This window comes from Solanum dulcamara, chromosome 8 (genome assembly GCF_947179165.1).
Source record: "Solanum dulcamara chromosome 8, daSolDulc1.2, whole genome shotgun sequence".
In the NCBI taxonomy this organism is placed as follows: domain Eukaryota; kingdom Viridiplantae; phylum Streptophyta; class Magnoliopsida; order Solanales; family Solanaceae; genus Solanum; species Solanum dulcamara.
The window spans coordinates 46,077,142-46,094,990 of NC_077244.1; the positions used below are offsets into that span (position 1 = coordinate 46,077,142).

A 17,849-nucleotide genomic window follows, 5' to 3' on the forward strand; every position below is an offset into this window, starting at 1 on the left:
CATAATTGCCACAAAAGCTTATACGCTAACTGTGGCTACTGTTATGTCGCTGATAAATATTGATATTAATTAGTAGCATCTCCTATCGCTGCAAAAAAGTATAAACTATTAACATCAACTTTTATGTCGCTGCTACACGTCATTAATTAACAGCCACAAAAATCCACTAAATATCAGTGGCAACTTTTTTGTCATTGCAAAAGGTAATATTCATCTCATTACTATAGACCAATATTTAGTATTTTAAAAACAAATTCTCTAAAATTAGTATATATATAGATATTAAAAACATCTAATATATAGTATTTCACAAAATTAGAACAAAAGCATTTACGAGTACGTACATATTAGCTAGTACTTCAGTTATCATTGTATCTCATAAAATTAGAACAAAAGCATTTCGTGTTTGCATATACAAGTACAAAAAGAAAAAACTCCCATTGCACGCCTTCAAACTACTTCTTGATTGGGCCCCATTGCATAAGAACCTTGTCCCTGAAAATAGAAAAACAATATCAACTTCCTCGAATGACTTCAATGTCTCAAACTGTCTTTCATAGTATTCCTTTTCTCCTATAATCAGTAAAAAAATAGTCAAAAGAGGACTGAGGATGTTAAAGATAGGAGCTTTTCATATAGCTTCTATTGAGTCCTAATTTAACATCAAACAGTACTTAGTCTACAGAAAAGGAAAATTACCACTTTTTTCCTTGCCAAGAACATGTTTCTTGGGATGTTATTCTTCATATCCCAACCTAAAATCTTAACTTTTCCTTATACTTCACAACATAAAGTAGCAGCTAAAGCAACAATATTTTGTAAATAACAACTAAAAGAAGCAAGATTTTGACTCCAAAAATGGAAACACAGAAACTAAAAAGTTTACAAAACCAAAACCTACAATAACACAAGACTTGAGCACTTTATCTGGAAGCCTTAACAAAAAATCATGCCTTAGTGACTTATTAAATGAGTTTCGCCTGCTGAAACCAAGAAAAGCTTTCCCAAAAGTGTCCTATAGATAATGATGAGGTTGTTGATAGCTTATCGAAAGCCTTCACTAGTTTTCAGTAAATAGATAACACAAAAAACTTCCAACAATCTTCCACTTACTATTGATAACTAAAGTACTTCTTGTTGGCCATAGGCCATAGCTTTGTTGGATTCGGCATCTCTAAAGCCATGGAAAGCTTTCTAGAAAACATTTCTGTTGTTGGATTTTCCTAATAACTAGTCCAACTTTTAATGTAACTATTTTCTACACGAAGATAACAATTTATTATATTCCAAAAGAGCAAGAGAAAGTACCTGTTGCATTCTAGTCATAATAGCAGCCATTTGTTCTTGGAACATCTTGTCTACCTTGCCTTTCATGTGTTCACGCTCCTCTTCTAATTTTTTCTGCAAATCTTCTTTCATATTCTTTTTTAAATCAACAGTCATTTGTTCACGTTCTTCTTGTAACTTTCGATCCATAACAACTTGCATCTCTTGACGAATACTTTCCATTGCCGAAGATACACTTGCCTCTATATCTGACTGATGTAGTTGAGTCTTTTTAGGAGGCTTCTTTCCATATCCTTTTCCCCGAACATAGCCTGATCTCTCACCGAGAACCGATGATAAAATCTCATCCCTAGTCATGGGATGCTCGATCTCTTCAGATTGTTGTTCAACAACAAGTTGTTGAAGCTGACCCTGCAATAACATTTAATTATTTCACCAAAACATAACGCACATATTGAAAGTAACTTTGGACTTTCTTTGGTCCAGCTTTTGGACTTCTTCCAATGCAAACATGTATTCCGAGAAGCAAACTTCCCTGCAGATACATTGTCCAAATGCAGTCATATGCTTGAAAATACACAATATTTCTATAATTTTCAGCAACTACCACAAGAAACTACGGGCTACATCAAGTTGGACAAGCTAGGGATGGCAAGTTTTAGAAGAAGAAAACTCAACCTCCTTGAACTCTTCTTACAGTTTTAGTGTTCTAACTTCTTCTTCTTCAATTTGGATGTCTCTATTTCATAGCTATATCGACTTTGAAGATTTAATAGTTAGGACCTTTGTAAAGGTGAGAGTCCCTCATTTATAGCTTTCCTAGACTAAACAACTTATCATTGGAGATAAGGACTAGAGTAGGTATTTCTGCTCTGTTTTTGCTGTACAGGTACATTGCAGACCTGCAACACTTGATACAGCACTTGGAATTCCTCTCTTGTTTGCTTCTATTGTGCAGGTAAATAAAGTGTTGCATCACTTTATGACTTTGTTGTCGAATTGCAGCATACATCTAGAACCTGCAGGTTGATTTAGCATGGTGCAATGGAGTGGATTACTACATCAACAACTATGTTTACTGCAGAGCTGCAACATCCAACAACAAATACCTCAACTACATAACTATGTACACATCTACAATACAACCATACTTGGAACCTTTAGCATCCAACAACCTGCAACACCTTACAATAGTCATCCTCATCTTCACCTTCAGAACCTGCAGAAATATGGGGCAGAAACTGCAGCTGCAGTTAAGTCCTCAATGGTGTTCTCATTTCCATGTCTTCAAGGGTGTTTATTTACATAGACAAAGAAACTTTACAGCTGATGTTTTGCCCAAACACAGCCATAAATCCAAAAAATAAAGATTACATATTGAAGTAGACAAGGTGAATTAATGACTATCTTGAGAAGAAGTTGTCTCCAAAAAAAAAGAATAAAGTAACTTGTAGTAGATCAAAAAGATAATAAGGTAATGTCTTTAGGGAATTACATGAATCTGTTGGGATTGCGGATCCAACCATACACGTTCTCCGTTGTCTTTTTTACGTGTATGCTGAATCTCCCAGACTTTATCTGGTGTGTCTTTTTCTCCCGATTCAGGATTTCTCTACAATATAGTTCAATAACAAAAAAAATATATAAGCAAATAATCATACAAATAACAAAAAGTATATGTAATTATAGAAGAACAAATGTGTTTTCACCGTAGCTTCCTCTACTTCTGCAAATGATCGCGTCCCACAAGAATGCTTAGTTATCTGTTTTTCTCTATTTTTTTTGTTTCTCTCACTAACAACCTGTACTAAGTCAAGAGATCAGAAAATATTTATGCTAGTCTAGATAGCTACTGAAATATGTCATGTTTTCCATGTAAGCATATGTCTAAGATTATAGAGTGGGCAACAATGTTTTGGTTATAATAAAGTTACCTTGAATTTCTCACTGCCAAAATACTTAACTAGGTATTTCCAGTCCTCCAACTCAACATCCTCATGTCGATGAGACAATCTTTCTTCATCAGTATCATAGGCAGAGTAAGAATTATGCAATCGAGCTTTCCATGCCCTAAAACGTCTTTGCATAGTGCTTATCACAAAGCCTTGTAACTTATGTTCTCGCAGTCCACCACAAAATTCAAATTTGTCCTGAACACATTATAATATTAAATTTGATAAATTAAGTAATTTAAAGACAATACAAAATGGAAAGTAATTTATTACCTTAACCTTATACCACATTGCTTCTCCATGTTTTAAAACAATCTTTTGCCAATTTCCATCTCGAAATGAGATGCTGCTCCTCATGATCAAGCCACAGTAATTAACAATATCTCTAGCACCAGAACCCACAGCTCTATCAATGTCATCTGGAATAATTATATTGATTTTTCCTCCGTACTTGGTTTTAATATCAACCGTCTTAGATTTATATTTTCCTCTTCCTCTCTTTTTAATGATACGAGAAACTGCAAAGCAATAATATGGTGATCTTGAGAACTATATGCAATCATGACATCTTATCATCTCCACTAAAAGCTTGCAGATTCATGGCATCTTATCACCAAAACATCTTTTGTTAACCAATTATCCTCTTCTTTTTTCAACTTAAAGATACATAAAAATTTGAGCTTATATATTTTAAGAAACAGATCAAAAGAAGATTATTAAATAAGTGTCTATATCTGCACCCAAGAAAGAACGAAACTAGTTAAGCCTCTGTCAAGTATGAAAACTAGCAGATGAAGGGAACTAGCAGAACTAGAAGAAGAGAAACTGCCAGCATTTTAAGTTAATTTACTTTGCTGCAGAACGCCACCCATTAGTATATTAGATCCTTGTAAATTTAAATTTCCAGAACCAAGACCAAGCACAGACAATTCTGCACTACTAGCTAGGGACGTGGACTAACCTGCACCAGTTTCAACCTCCGGGGAGGGGCTTACACTTTCTTCTAGAGTTCTGGATGATTGTGTCTCTGGAGATGTTCTTTGGATAGGGTCATTTGATATTTGGCTTATCTTCTGAGGTCCTTGCCTTGGGTTAGATGATTGTTCTGTCTGTAGAGGTCCTTGCCTTGGTGGTATTTGTGGCTGAGATGCAGTTCCAGCAAGACTTTCTCATCCTTGAAAATTTCCACGTCCAGTTCTTATACCACCTCTTCCACTTTTACCTCGTCCAGTTCCTTTCATTTCCTGCAACATGATTAAAAAGGAGAAGCATAAGATTCAGAAATTAAAAATGATAAAACATATATCTACCAGCTAAAGAAAATATCAATTCATAAAACAACGTATTAGATTAATAAATTAAAAAAATGTGTGATATTTTGCTAACAACTATAGCCTCATTGATGGAAATGTAACACATTGATTAAACTTAAAATGCTGATTATATTTACAAAGTTGCAGATACAAGCGTTATGAATTAATTTTATGTCAACCTAATCAAAATAAAATACAGAAAACTTATCAAAACAAGATGTAGACAGATATACAGTCATCTCTGTTAAGCAATCTTCAAAAGGATGTATCACTGTCATCTCCATCATTATCATCAATTAACTCTTCTTCGCTTTCTTCATTCTCAGATACATCTATATTATTGTCATTAATAAAATCATCATCCTGATTTTCTTCATCATTAGTACGCAAAATAGTTTGTGGTTCAATATCATCCCTATGTAAAGACACCGCAATACCAATTTCTTGGTCATTGATACTCAAGATATTACATTCTACTTCCTCTTGTTGATAAACTTCTTCATTTATTAATTCTTCTTCAACTTCAGGCATATTAAAAAGGTCACGGGGATTTGTCTTTACAACAACGAGCCAATCTTTATCAATCGTGTCATTCAAGTAAAAAACTTGCTCAAATTGAGATGCCAGCACAAATGGCTCATTTGTATTCAAAGCACAATGAGTATTCACACTTGTAAACCCATAACTGTCAATCTTATATCCTCTTCCTAGGCGAGCCACATCCCACCAATGACACTTGAATAGATAAACTTTTCTGTTTCCCACATAACGCAACTCATAAATGTCCTCCAATACACCATAATACTCCTTATTAGAGTCGGCATCATCTCCCCTAACAAGTACTCCACTGTTCTGTGTTTTTCTCACAAGTTCTTTCGTTTGAAACCTAAATCCATTCACCATAAATATTGAATATCGATGCACCAATGGTTTTGGGCCGATGGCTAAGCTTATGAGCTCATCTGTTGCGCGTCCTTGTGCAGATAGTACAAATATCTATAAAAACAAATAAGATTTGTTCATATCGATATGCCAACACTAATAGTAAAGTGTTGTTTTAGTGAACACTTACACGTGCACGAAACCAATCAATAAACTCATTATTATGCATCCCATGAGATGTCGTTGAACCTTGTATTTCAATCTCTCTCATGTATTCCCTACATTTTGTGTTGGTTAAGATTACTTAAATTATCTTAATGTGAAATTATATTTGAATTAATAAGATACTTACTCCATGAATTTTGAAACCTCTTCGCAATTTTGAAGAACATACATACATGCTTGGTTGAACTCATAATGAGGTAGTTTCTTTTGTACTGAAGCCCCTTTTGTTTGCCCACTTAATTTAAATATAGACATCCCACCATGTAATTCAAATCCATCATCATTTCTTGTTGGTTGATTGAACTTGGTTGAGATATTTTTTAAATATCGTGAGTAAAACGTAAGGTTTTCCCTTGCCATATGACCTTCAGCAATTGAACCTTCTGGATGACCTGGGTTGCGAACATCTCCCTTAAGTGTTCGCAAATACCTACATATAGATTTCTCATCAATAGAGTTATAGAACATGATAGTTTAAAAATATTGGTTTTCAATATATAGAATAAGATATTACCTCTCAATAGGGTACATATCCCGGTATTGAACTGGTCCACCAAGTTTTGCCTCTCTTTCCAAGTGTATTGGCAAATGAATCATGATATCAAAAAATGCCGGAGGAAAAACCATTTGAAGTTTGCATAATATGATAGGAATTTCAGCTTCTAGGATATCAAGATCTTCAATTTTCAGGCACTTAGCATATAGATTCTTGAAAAAATTACCTAAGGCTATAATTGGTTCACACACTTCCTTAGGTAACAAACCACGTATAGCTACGGGTAAAATATCTTGCAATAATACATAATGATCATGACACTTCAATCCATGTATTTGTTTTTCAAGTACATTAACACACCTTGAAATATTTGATGAAAAGGCATCTGGAACCTTGAAATTAGCTAAGAAATTGCATAACTTCAACTTCTCTTGAGGGGACAATGCATAGCAAGCTGCCGGCAACAAAATATTATCCCCGTCCTCAATTGGATGCAACCCTTGCCTAATACCAAGGTCCACCAAATCATATCTACTTTTCAATGTGTCATTTGTCTTACCAACCATACTCATCACAGTTGATAAAATATTGTCGGATACATTTCTTTCTATGTGCATCACATTAAGGTTATGTCTTAACTTAAGACTCTTCCAATAAGGTAATTGAAAAAATGTACTTTTCTTCTTCCAATTATAAGCATTGTTAGAAACATTACGCTTTCGCTTTTGCACTTTACCAAAACTCACATTGCCCAACTCATGTAATTGCATAAGTGCTTCATCACCTGTTAAAGGGCTAGGTGCGATCCCCATTTCCACTTTCCCATCAAATAACATCGTATTTTTACGCCATGGATGGTTCATGGGAAGGAAGCAACGATGCCCCATATAACACAATTTGTTGCGTAAGGAAATTGATTGTGTGTCTTTATGGCAACAGGGACATGCAAGCTTGCCTTTAGTTGACCATCCTGAAAGGTTTCCATATGCTGGAAAGTCATTAATCATCCAGAGCAGAGCCACACACATAAGAAAATTAGATTTTGAGTGTGCATCATAAGTCTCCACCCCATCCCATAATTCCTTCAACTCATCAATCATTGGTTGTAAATATACATCAATATCATTCCCTGGAGACTTAGGTCCTGGAATAAGAAGTGTCATCATGAAATATGGATCTTTCATGCAATCCCATGGTGGCAAATTATATGTAACTAGAACGACAGGCCATATACTATAATTGGAACTCATATTTCCAAAAAGTTGAAACCCATCACTTGCTAAACCTAATCGCACATTTCTTAACTCAGCTAAAAAAATAGGATGACACTCATTGAAAGATTTCCATTCTATTGAGTCAGATAGATGACGCATGACACCGTCATCAATATTCTCCTCCTTGTGCCACCTCATCTTCTTTAATGTCTCTTTTGCCATGTATAATCTTTGAAGCCTTGGTTTGATTGGAAAATATCGCAACACTTTATGAGCTACTTTCTTGCCTTTGGGTTTTACTGACTTCCATCTAGACTTGCCACACTTAGGACATGATTGAGCATTGACATAATCGCTCCAATATAAAATACAATCATTCTGGCATGCATCTATTTTGGTATATCCCAAGCCTAGGTCACGAAGAACTTTCTTTGCTTCATAGAAAGAACTAGGTACAAATGACCCCTCGGGAAGAACTTCTTTAAAGAACCTTAATAACTCATCCATCGATTTGTTGCTCCAATGGTTAAGTGACTTCAAGTGAAGTAATTTAACAACAAAAGACAACTTTGAGACTTTTGTGCAACCAGGATAAAGTTCTGTCTTACCATCTTCTAACAATTTGTAGAACTTTGTAGCATGCATATTTGGCTCTTCATTTTCCTCCGAATAAGTGGCATTATTATCCAGATTCATATATCCACAAGCATCATGGATCATTTGAGTAATATCATCCTCTTCATCCATCAATTTGTTGCTCCAATGGTTAAGTGACTTCAAGTGAAGTAATTTAACAACAAAAGACAACTTTGAGACTTTTGTGCAACCAGGATAAAGTTCTGTCTTACCATCTTCTAACAATTTGTAGAACTTTGTAGCATGCATATTTGGCTCTTCATTTTCCTCCGAATAAGTGGCATTATTATCCAGATTCATATATCCACAAGCATCATGGATCATTTGAGTAATGTCATCCTCTTCAGCGCTATCAACTTCTACTTCATCATTAAGTGCGACATTAGAATTTTCAACTCTAACCAACACTTCTCCATGCAAGTCCCACACCTTATAAGAATCCCAGAATCCCTTCTTCAATAAGTATACTCTTATATCAATTCTTAGCTTAAACACAATGTTCATACATCCTTTACAAGGACATCGAATCATAGTGTTCACCTTCGGTTGACTGAATGCCCAATTAAGAAAACCTTCTACTCCGTCTCTATATTTTTGGTCAACTCTATTCCTAATATTCAACCAACTTTTATCCATTCCTATTTCAATAAAAAAATCAATAAGTTAATTAATTCAATTATTCATAATGATAAATATTGGACAGAGAAGTACTGAGAAATAAATTTACAGAAAAATATCAATAATGAGGTTGACTAGAAGTTGGAAATTCTCACAATCAAATGCTAATAATAAAAAGGGAGCGTAGATCACATATGATTGTGACTAGCACAACTTACTGTATTTGCAGTGATTATCTTGCAAAGTACAAGTAAATATTCAGTTGTGCTATTGAGCCTCATATACAATGGCACTTACTGTGCTGTGCTACAGACACTCTTTCCAAGCACAGCCATATAGTTGACAGGTTGTATCAAGCCTACAATTTTCAGCAACTTCCTAAGGAGACAAGGGGGTACTACATACTAGACAAACTGGAATGTCAAGTTTTAGAAGGCAAAAGCTGAAGAGGATCATGGAACCACCTTAAATGAGATGCAGACTATCTCAAGAGGAAGCACCATGAGCTCTTGTTCTAATTTTCTTTTGTTTCTTTCTTTTTTTGTGTTCTCTCTTCTTTTTTTCTTTTTTGAGGCTATGTATTTCCTTGAAGTTATAGCCTCTTTGAAGAATCCTTATTTAGGATTATATTGCAAAGGGGAGAGTCTCCCTTATTTTATGGTTTTACTAGATACTTTGTATCGAGAGGAGTCCTCTCATATATGCTTAGCTACCTAGGATCCATTGTTCTCTATTATCTACTACTGTGCAGGTACATTGCAGATCTGTAGAAGCTGTAGGTTGTGACTAAACCACCTAGGAGAAAATGTTGTGGATAAGATCACTAACTACAGAAACACTGCAGAGCTGCAGCACAAACTTGGAGGATGCTGCAGCAATTAATACAGAACTACAGCTCCTTGTACAATTCAGAGCCGCAACATCCAACAACAAAGTCACACAACAACTTGAAATACCCTATAGAACTAAAGCAGTACAATACAGGTAATAAAAAGTTCAACTTGGATGATCTCATGGCCTTTTCTAAGCAACGGGTAGTGAATTTGTTCGTATTAGTAGCACTTTTCTGATGCACTCACAGTTTACGTAGTTGTTTTAATCAAAAACGCAGATGGACTGTCTACTAGTAAAAAGCTTTTTTCACATAATAGACCAATCGATAATTTATAATCTTCTCTTTTTCACATTCTAATAGCACCAAATTCTTAATTTATCAACTATCTACTGCACAATAATGTCAATCTCATATCTCGCCTCCAAATTATATAATTATACAGTTATTGTTATTCCTACAATTTTTAAGTATTATCATATCTTTTTGTAGCTCACAAAAGATAAGGACAAATACTAGAATTCTCCATACATTCTGCGGCTATTTACAGTGAGTCTTATCGACTTTACACATCTCCAGAAAATAAAACTTCAAATAAAGAGAATTGATTGATCAGCTAACTAGACAGAACTGCACAAAGTATAAAAAATAAATCTCTGTAAACAAATTGTGAATACTTCTTTCTCCAACAAAGGTGTCAATTCTTTAACTAGTCAAAACCACAAATCCATGAAGAGATAAAGATGTAAACAACGAAGAGACTCTCGATTTCAAGATAGATTTTCCAATGTGCAATCCAAATGTAGGACTTCCATCAACAGACATAGAAACACCCACACAGAGGATATCGAGAAGACAAAATACAAAATACAAATGAGAATATAGAATTTCAGCTTCTAGTTTACCTCGCAAGATCGAGAATACAAAATACAAAAACATCTTTAGAACTTTCAGCTTTTAACTTACCTCGAACTAATTTTCAAAACTTCAAATGGGCGACTGGTTCAATCCTTGAGAACTTCGAACTTCTTACACTCATAGTGATTTTCAAACTAGGAACTCTCTTCCTTCTCCATCGACTTTAGAGAACCCCATTCCTACAAAATTCAAGTGGGTTATAGAAATTACATGTAAAATCTTAAAATACATAAACCTAGAAATGGATTTGAGCACATACCTGATAAAATACATATTTTATAGAACCCTATTAGTCAAAAATTGAAGAATATTCAGCAAAAAGGAACCTTATTCATATATATTTCACCAACAGATCGACACTACTTGTTCCTATAAATCGAGCAAAGAAGAACCTCTGTTAGCAGTGTTGTCTCTGTTTTTCTTTCCTCTGATCCCTTTTTCCCAAATCTATATAATATCCATTTTTTTGTTTAGGTTTGTGCAAGAGCTGATGAGAATGGCCTTTAGTTTAGCAGCTAAGAGATGATCTTTTAATATCTCAAAGCTTGCCAATTTTTTAGAGATTTTTTAGTTTATTTTTCTTTTAAATTTAATTTAGTTGGATTAACATTAGCGGCGACTAGGTCGCTACAAAATCTTATTTGAGGCGACATTTCAAAATTTGCTACTAAATATTTAGCGCCCAAATTTTATTTTAGCGGGACTTTATAATTTGCGAATTAGTGACAACTATTAGCAGCGACACAAAATAAGTCGCCACTGAAACTAAACATTTTGGAACGACCATAAATGTCCCTACTGAATATGAAGCTTTTGTAGCAACAAGTAGGGTCGCCACTAAATCTCGCCACAATAAGTCGTATTTCTTGTAGTGAACATCTATGGGTAAGTTAGCATATTCTTATTGTATGGAGGAAACACAATCCATTAGATTACAATATGGTAGAAAAACATCTTGGTTTGATAGTCATAGAGACTATCAAAAGATTACCACTACCCTACAAAACAGATTTAAAGCAAATTTGTGACTTAGGGATAAAGAAAGTAACAGAGTTAGATGCAGAAGAAGTTAATCAGAGAATATGTAAGTCCTGTGGATAGAAAAAGTGAAGAATCTTTTGGGATTTCTCATATTGGAGTTCTAACATGATTTGACATAATCTTGATATCATGCATATTGAGAAAAATATCTTTGAGAATGTATTTAACACACTGTTTAATATTGATGATAAAACCAAAGACAATCCACAATCACGTTTAGATATGGTAAGCCACTGTGATCGATCTCAGTTGGCAAAGATACTAATGGAAAATACCCCAAAGCTATATATACAATAGACAAGGAAGAAAGAGTTATCTTGTTTAATTAGGTAAAAGATTTGAAATTTTAAGACGGGTATGTTTCAAATTTGGGTAGATGTCTAAACACAAATACGAAAAAGTTATATGGCATGAAAATTCATTATTGCCACGTATTCATGAAATGATTTTTGCGTACTGCTGTTCATGAATTACTTCCTAGAATTATATGGCAAACACTTACATAATTGAGCTAATTTTTTAAAGCTCTTACATCGACTAATCTACGAGTGGATGACATAGAAAAATTAGAGGCAGACTAAGTTGGAATGTATATTTCCTCCAAAATTCTTTGACTCAATGGAACATTTGCCCGTGAACCTACCATATGAACAAAGGATCGCCGTACCTGTACAATATCGATGGATGTATCCTTTTAAAAGATAAATGTGAAATTTTATGACTAAATTGTGACAAGTATGCTATACATAACTTTTATAATATGATGACCCATTTATTTATGTCACAACCTGACCTAGGATCTAGTCGTAACACGGCAATTAGAATTCCGAAGTACTTCAACCAAGCCTCTTAGCATATCATTCATGAGGATACATAAGGAAATTAAGCAATAAAGCTTAATAAAGATATGGAAGCAAAATCTCAAATAGAACATAAGACTCCAAACGGGAATGTTACAACATAGACTCGCACTATCTAACATGTCTCTACTATTAGATAGAGGCATGAGACAATCTCCCAGCTCACCCAAAAGATAACATAAAAGTAATAAAGTAATAACTTTCAAGATAAGAAATAAGTGTCCTGTCCTCAAATTGTGAGGACTCACCAATAGTAAGGATCTAATAGCAAAACTCTAGCCACGAGCGAGAGGAGGATAAAAGTATGTGTTAGTACATAAAATGCACTAAGTATGTGAGAAGATGAATAAACAATAAATATAGTACATAATCAATATGAATCATAGGATGCAAGACCAATATCTTTTTTTAAAAATAAATAAAGTCATAAAAATATTAAAACATTAATCTCATTGGAAAATGCATCAAAAAAATCTCATGATTATCATAAGAACTCACAACTTGACTGAAATTGTGTGGATCGGACCTTTAACAGATATATAAGACCATGCAAATTAATACATGGAATCTGATAACTCCTGCATCAAGATAGGGGAGGCTACCTTACCAAGGCATTATCCATTAAGTAACTCTTTAACTGGGCTATGTGGATTCACTAGCTTCGCCATATTGGCATATCCAAACCTATGCAGGCAACATAATTTGAGACTAAAGGTTGCTACTAGGATTTCCTTGGGTAACTAACTGCGTATCCATACCGAACCCTACCTAAAAATTCTACTTGGTGCTTAGTAAATATTCTAACAAAACTCATAAAACTTAATCATAAATATCATAGGAAAAGATAATAATAAGTATCAATCCATCTTTATAAAACACCACATGAATAGCTCATCTAGCATCAGCATAGAAACCATAGGATTAGCTCATCTATCATATAGCTCATGCAATGTAGGTGTAAGTATCATGATCGGGCCTAGGGCCTAGTCGTAATATGGTGATCGAAACTCCGAAGGATTCTAACAATCCTCTTGACATATCATAAAACATACATAAGGTAAAGTAAGTATAGAAATTAACATAAGAAGGAGTCTAAATCATGAATCATAAAGAGTATAAGAATTTGATATCATAGACTCTAAACATATGTCCAACAAGTGCCTCTACTACCTGAAAATGGTGGGGGATAAGACATGTTCCTAGCTCACCCTCAACATGAAAGAGATAGATTTCTTTGAAACAAGAAATAAAATACTTATAACTAATCCTCAGTAGATGAAGACTCACAAAACTCTTCACCGATAAGGAACTCTACTAGCCACGTGTGATAGGAGTGTGATCCTCAACCCCTACATTATGAGACAATGTAGGCAACACATATGCATTAGTACTTTTGAATGTACTAAGTATGAGTACATGACATATAATATAAATCATAAGATACAATGATCAAGTAAAGTGCATGGTAAGATGAGATAAGTAAAGTCATGAGAGAATCATAATAATCAAATCATTTGAATGACATAGTTGAAATCATGAAAGTACATAAGAGGTCATATATATGTGGGATAGAAACATAACCTACAATAATATCATGCGAGCTATAACATGGAATCCCTATGTCTCCCTATACTATCATGCTAGGCGGTCATTACATACGCTATATATGGATCCACTAGCTAAGACATGAAGGCAACCTATGGTGGCACGTAGTTTAGGAGACATGAGGTTGCTACTAAGGCTTTTGGTAATGTCCCCACCTTAAGTCCACTAAGAGCTAAGTCAAATCCCATGAAATACATAACATAGTAATCATACTTAGCATATATCATAGCTTGTTCATAAACATCATACTTCATAGAATAGCTCATTTCATAACATAATTGCAATGTGAGAATTGGCCTTTCATCTTTACAAATTATACTCGCATAATTCATATAATTAAGTCCTAGGTCACCACATAGGGCCCTAGGTCACATTTCTTCATAATTTGCATAAAATTCATATATTGAACATACTTGTAATTTATGATCATAATCCATTCTTGAATTTAGAGTAAAACTCATATATATAGTCAATTTGAATGAAAGTCATGATAATACCTTGAAATTGTTGGATTCATAATCATACTTCATAAGATCATCATTGAAAATAAGATTCATGCATGAAAAATCATAATTCAACTTAAAAATCATGTAATTCATGAAGAAATATACTTATAATGATCATATATAATAATTTAAAATATAATTTAAATAGTCGAATGCAATTCATCAAATTAGGATTACAAACCCAATTGAAATTCATGAGATTTTAAGTAGAACCTTGGAACTCTATGGGTAAAAGCAACCCATGGATCAATCCCTACATACTTTGATTGAATTCGACCTTAGAATTGAAAAATGAGACTTGTTCTTGAAGAAACCCTAGCCAAGACTTGATGGAGAAGATGAAACCTTCAACAAACCTTAAGAGAGAAGTCTTAAAGTTGACTGGGAATTAATGAGGGAAAATAATAGGTTTAGGAGTATTTAGGATATTTTCGTAATAAATCTAGTCCCAAAAACGTCCATATACATTAATAAAAGAGTAGGGAAAAGATCGAATTACCCCTCATTAAACTGTAACTGGACTCACCACGAAAGACCCATCACGATCGTGAACCATCATGGTCCGTGATGATCACCACGGCTCATGGTGGTGTTTGTGATGATTGAATTAGACTTGGATTTTGGGAGTTGTAGGGAAGAGTTTCAAAACTTCCTCCATGGAACCCATCACGGTCCGTGGAGTGTATTACGACCTATGAAATATGAGCGTGGTGCAGGCCTTATAGGTGGGACAGTAGGAGTTACCACCACAAAATACACCACTGTCCGTGAAGAACTACACGGCTCGTGGTGGCCAACCATGGTCCTAGCCTTAGAGTCATGTTCTAAGGCCTCTAGGGAGGGGTCCCTACTTCACGGCCTGTAGTGCTCTCCACGGTTCATGGTTCTCTATTGTGGACCTTACCTACAACTCTGAACCTCAGGGTCACCACCACAGTGACTCACCACGAGGCATGGTTTCCATCACGGCCCGTGATGGCCTTTGTGGTCATCACCTGGTGCCAAAATTAGACCCTTCTGAATTTTTATGTCTTTGATCCTCGTTTCCCAACTTTCTAAATTTTGGGGTCTTATAGTAGCCTTCCATCATTACATATCTTCGATCATAAACATCTTTAGGGACTTAACTTGCCCTATCTTTAACCTTGCTTGAAATATCATATAATCATCATTCATAACTTCTTTGCACAAAGCATCTTTAATTCATAGCATAAAGATTTTATAGAATATAACTTGAAAATCATGATCATATCTCATAAATCATACTTGAAACTAGCATATAACATGGGTCATTCAAAATTTCAACTTGAAATCATGAAATATGATGTGAATTATGCATAATTAGACTAATAACATTAAAATATATCATAATTGAGAAGACCCAATGCAAATCATGAAATTAGGGCTTTTAATAGAAGAAATCATAAGAGAATTAGGAAGAAATCTTTGGAATTTCATGGGTGAAAGGAGCCTATGGATTAAGTCTGACATACCTTGACCTTTATGAGCCCTAAATTAAAGAGAATGGAACCTTATCCTTGAAGAAAGCCTTAGAACTTGATTGATGTAGGAGGAGACTTGGAGAGCACACTTCTAGAGAGAGGATTTTGGTTTAGGAGATTAGGGTGAGAATGAGAGAGTTATAAGGACTTAGGGTAGTTAATATATAGGAATCTAGTCCCAAAAACAGCCCACATTCATTAATGAAAGTATACAGAATGAACAAGGTAGCCCTCATTTAAACTGAATTTTGAACCTAAAACTGTCTTTCACCATGGCCCATGATAGCCAATATAGGCTCTGGTCCCCATTGTGAAGTGAGACTTGGCTTTTCAAAATAAGGGGTGCCCACCATGGGACACACTATAGGTCGTGAAAGGAAATACAGCCCGTGGTGGCCTTCCGTGGCACGAGACTCAAAATAGCATGAATGGAATAGCAAAGGAACATGACAGCCCAATTTGAATGCAAAACATCTCGAAAATACATAAAATATGAAATCTTTAATATTAAGCTAAAACATGACTTTATAACTTATTTCATGAACATAAATGCATATGAAACCATGAGAACAACTTAAATACATGATTTGGCTGGTTGGATCATTTTTTCGGCTTTGGGCTATCTGCAATCTATCTCTAATGAGTCTAACCTTCTCCATAGCCCCAAATACCAACTCGGTTCCTATCAAAGCAATTTCACCTACCTCAAACTAATCGATAGGGTGTCTACACCGCCTACCTTACAAAGCCTCGAATGGAGTCATCTCAATACTAGAGTGATAATTGTTATTATAAGAAAATTCTATCAATGGAAAATGATCATCCCATTTTCCTTTAAAATCAATAACGCATTATCTCAATATATCCTCTAATGTTTGAATGGTACGCTCAGCCTGATCATTCGTCTGTGGATGAAAGGTTGTACTAAGCTTCACCTGAGTTCCAAGGCCATTTTGGAAGGATCTCCAAAACTAAGATGTAAACTAAGTACCTCGATCCGAGATGATAGAAAATAGAACATCATAAAGCTTAACCAACTCTCGGATATATAATCTAGCATAGTCCTTGGTTGTATATGAAGTCTTAACAGGGAGAAAATGAGCTAACTAAGTCATTCGGTCGACAACCACCCAAATAGAGTAATGTTGCCTACGAGTACGAGGCAAACTACTAATAAAGTCCATATTCAAGGCTTCCCACTTCTAAGTAGGAATATCAATGTCTTGAGGCAAACCTCCCAATTTTTGGTGCTCAACTTTCACTAGTTAACAATTAAGACACTTAGCCATGAATTCCGCAATATCCATTTTCATGCCATTCTACCAATACACTTCTCTCAAATCTTGATACATTTTTGTGGAACCGAGATGAATAGAATATCACAAACTATGAGATTCGAACAATATCATATCTTTCAAGCCATCAACATTTGGAGCACACAGTCAGCCTTGATATCTCAACACACCATATCCCCTTTGGGAGAAAGCCTAAATGGTTTTTTCGACAATCGTTTTCTTCAATTCAACCAAAGTGGGATCACTATCTTGTTTTGCCTTTATATTCACCATAAAAGATTATTCAGAACCATTTTTCTCTACAACACTACCATCCTCTGAATCAACCAATTAACACCCAAATAGGATAATCTATGCACATCTCGAACTAGCTTTTTCTTTCCATCCTCAATGTGAGCAACACTGTTCATGGATAATCTACTAAGCGTGTCGGCTACCACATTGGCCTTACCTAGATGGTATAGCAAACTCATATCATAGTCTTTCAATAATTCAAGTCATCTCCTTTGTCGAAGGTTCAAGTCCTTTTGAGTAAACACATAGTGCAAACTCTTATGATCAATGAAAATATCCACATGGACACCATAGAGATAGTGTCTCCATAACTTCATAGAAAATAACGCTGCCGCCAACTCCAAATCATGAGTTGGATAATTCTTTTCATGTG

General features: G+C 34.9%; 2 protein-coding genes across 2 annotated transcripts; both read right to left on the reverse strand.

Annotated features, from left to right (window-relative positions):
* Positions 1-1,176: 1,176 nt before the first annotated feature.
* LOC129899912 (uncharacterized) lies at positions 1,177-4,791 on the reverse strand. The gene is made up of 7 exons (XM_055974908.1): positions 4,750-4,791; positions 4,201-4,381; positions 3,513-3,757; positions 3,222-3,437; positions 2,997-3,089; positions 2,783-2,899; positions 1,177-1,698 (listed from the first exon to the last, which is right to left on the reverse strand). The coding sequence occupies exons 1-7, from the start codon at positions 4,789-4,791 to the stop codon at positions 1,252-1,254; spliced, it is 1,341 nt and encodes a 446-aa protein (XP_055830883.1). The 3' UTR covers positions 1,177-1,251.
* Positions 4,792-4,807: 16 nt separating this feature from the next.
* LOC129899913 (uncharacterized) lies at positions 4,808-8,641 on the reverse strand. The gene is made up of 3 exons (XM_055974909.1): positions 6,174-8,641; positions 6,017-6,089; positions 4,808-5,548 (listed from the first exon to the last, which is right to left on the reverse strand). Exons 1-3 carry the CDS (start codon positions 8,639-8,641, stop codon positions 4,808-4,810), a joined length of 3,282 nt encoding a protein of 1,093 aa, XP_055830884.1.
* Between the last annotated feature and the right edge of the window lie 9,208 nt (positions 8,642-17,849).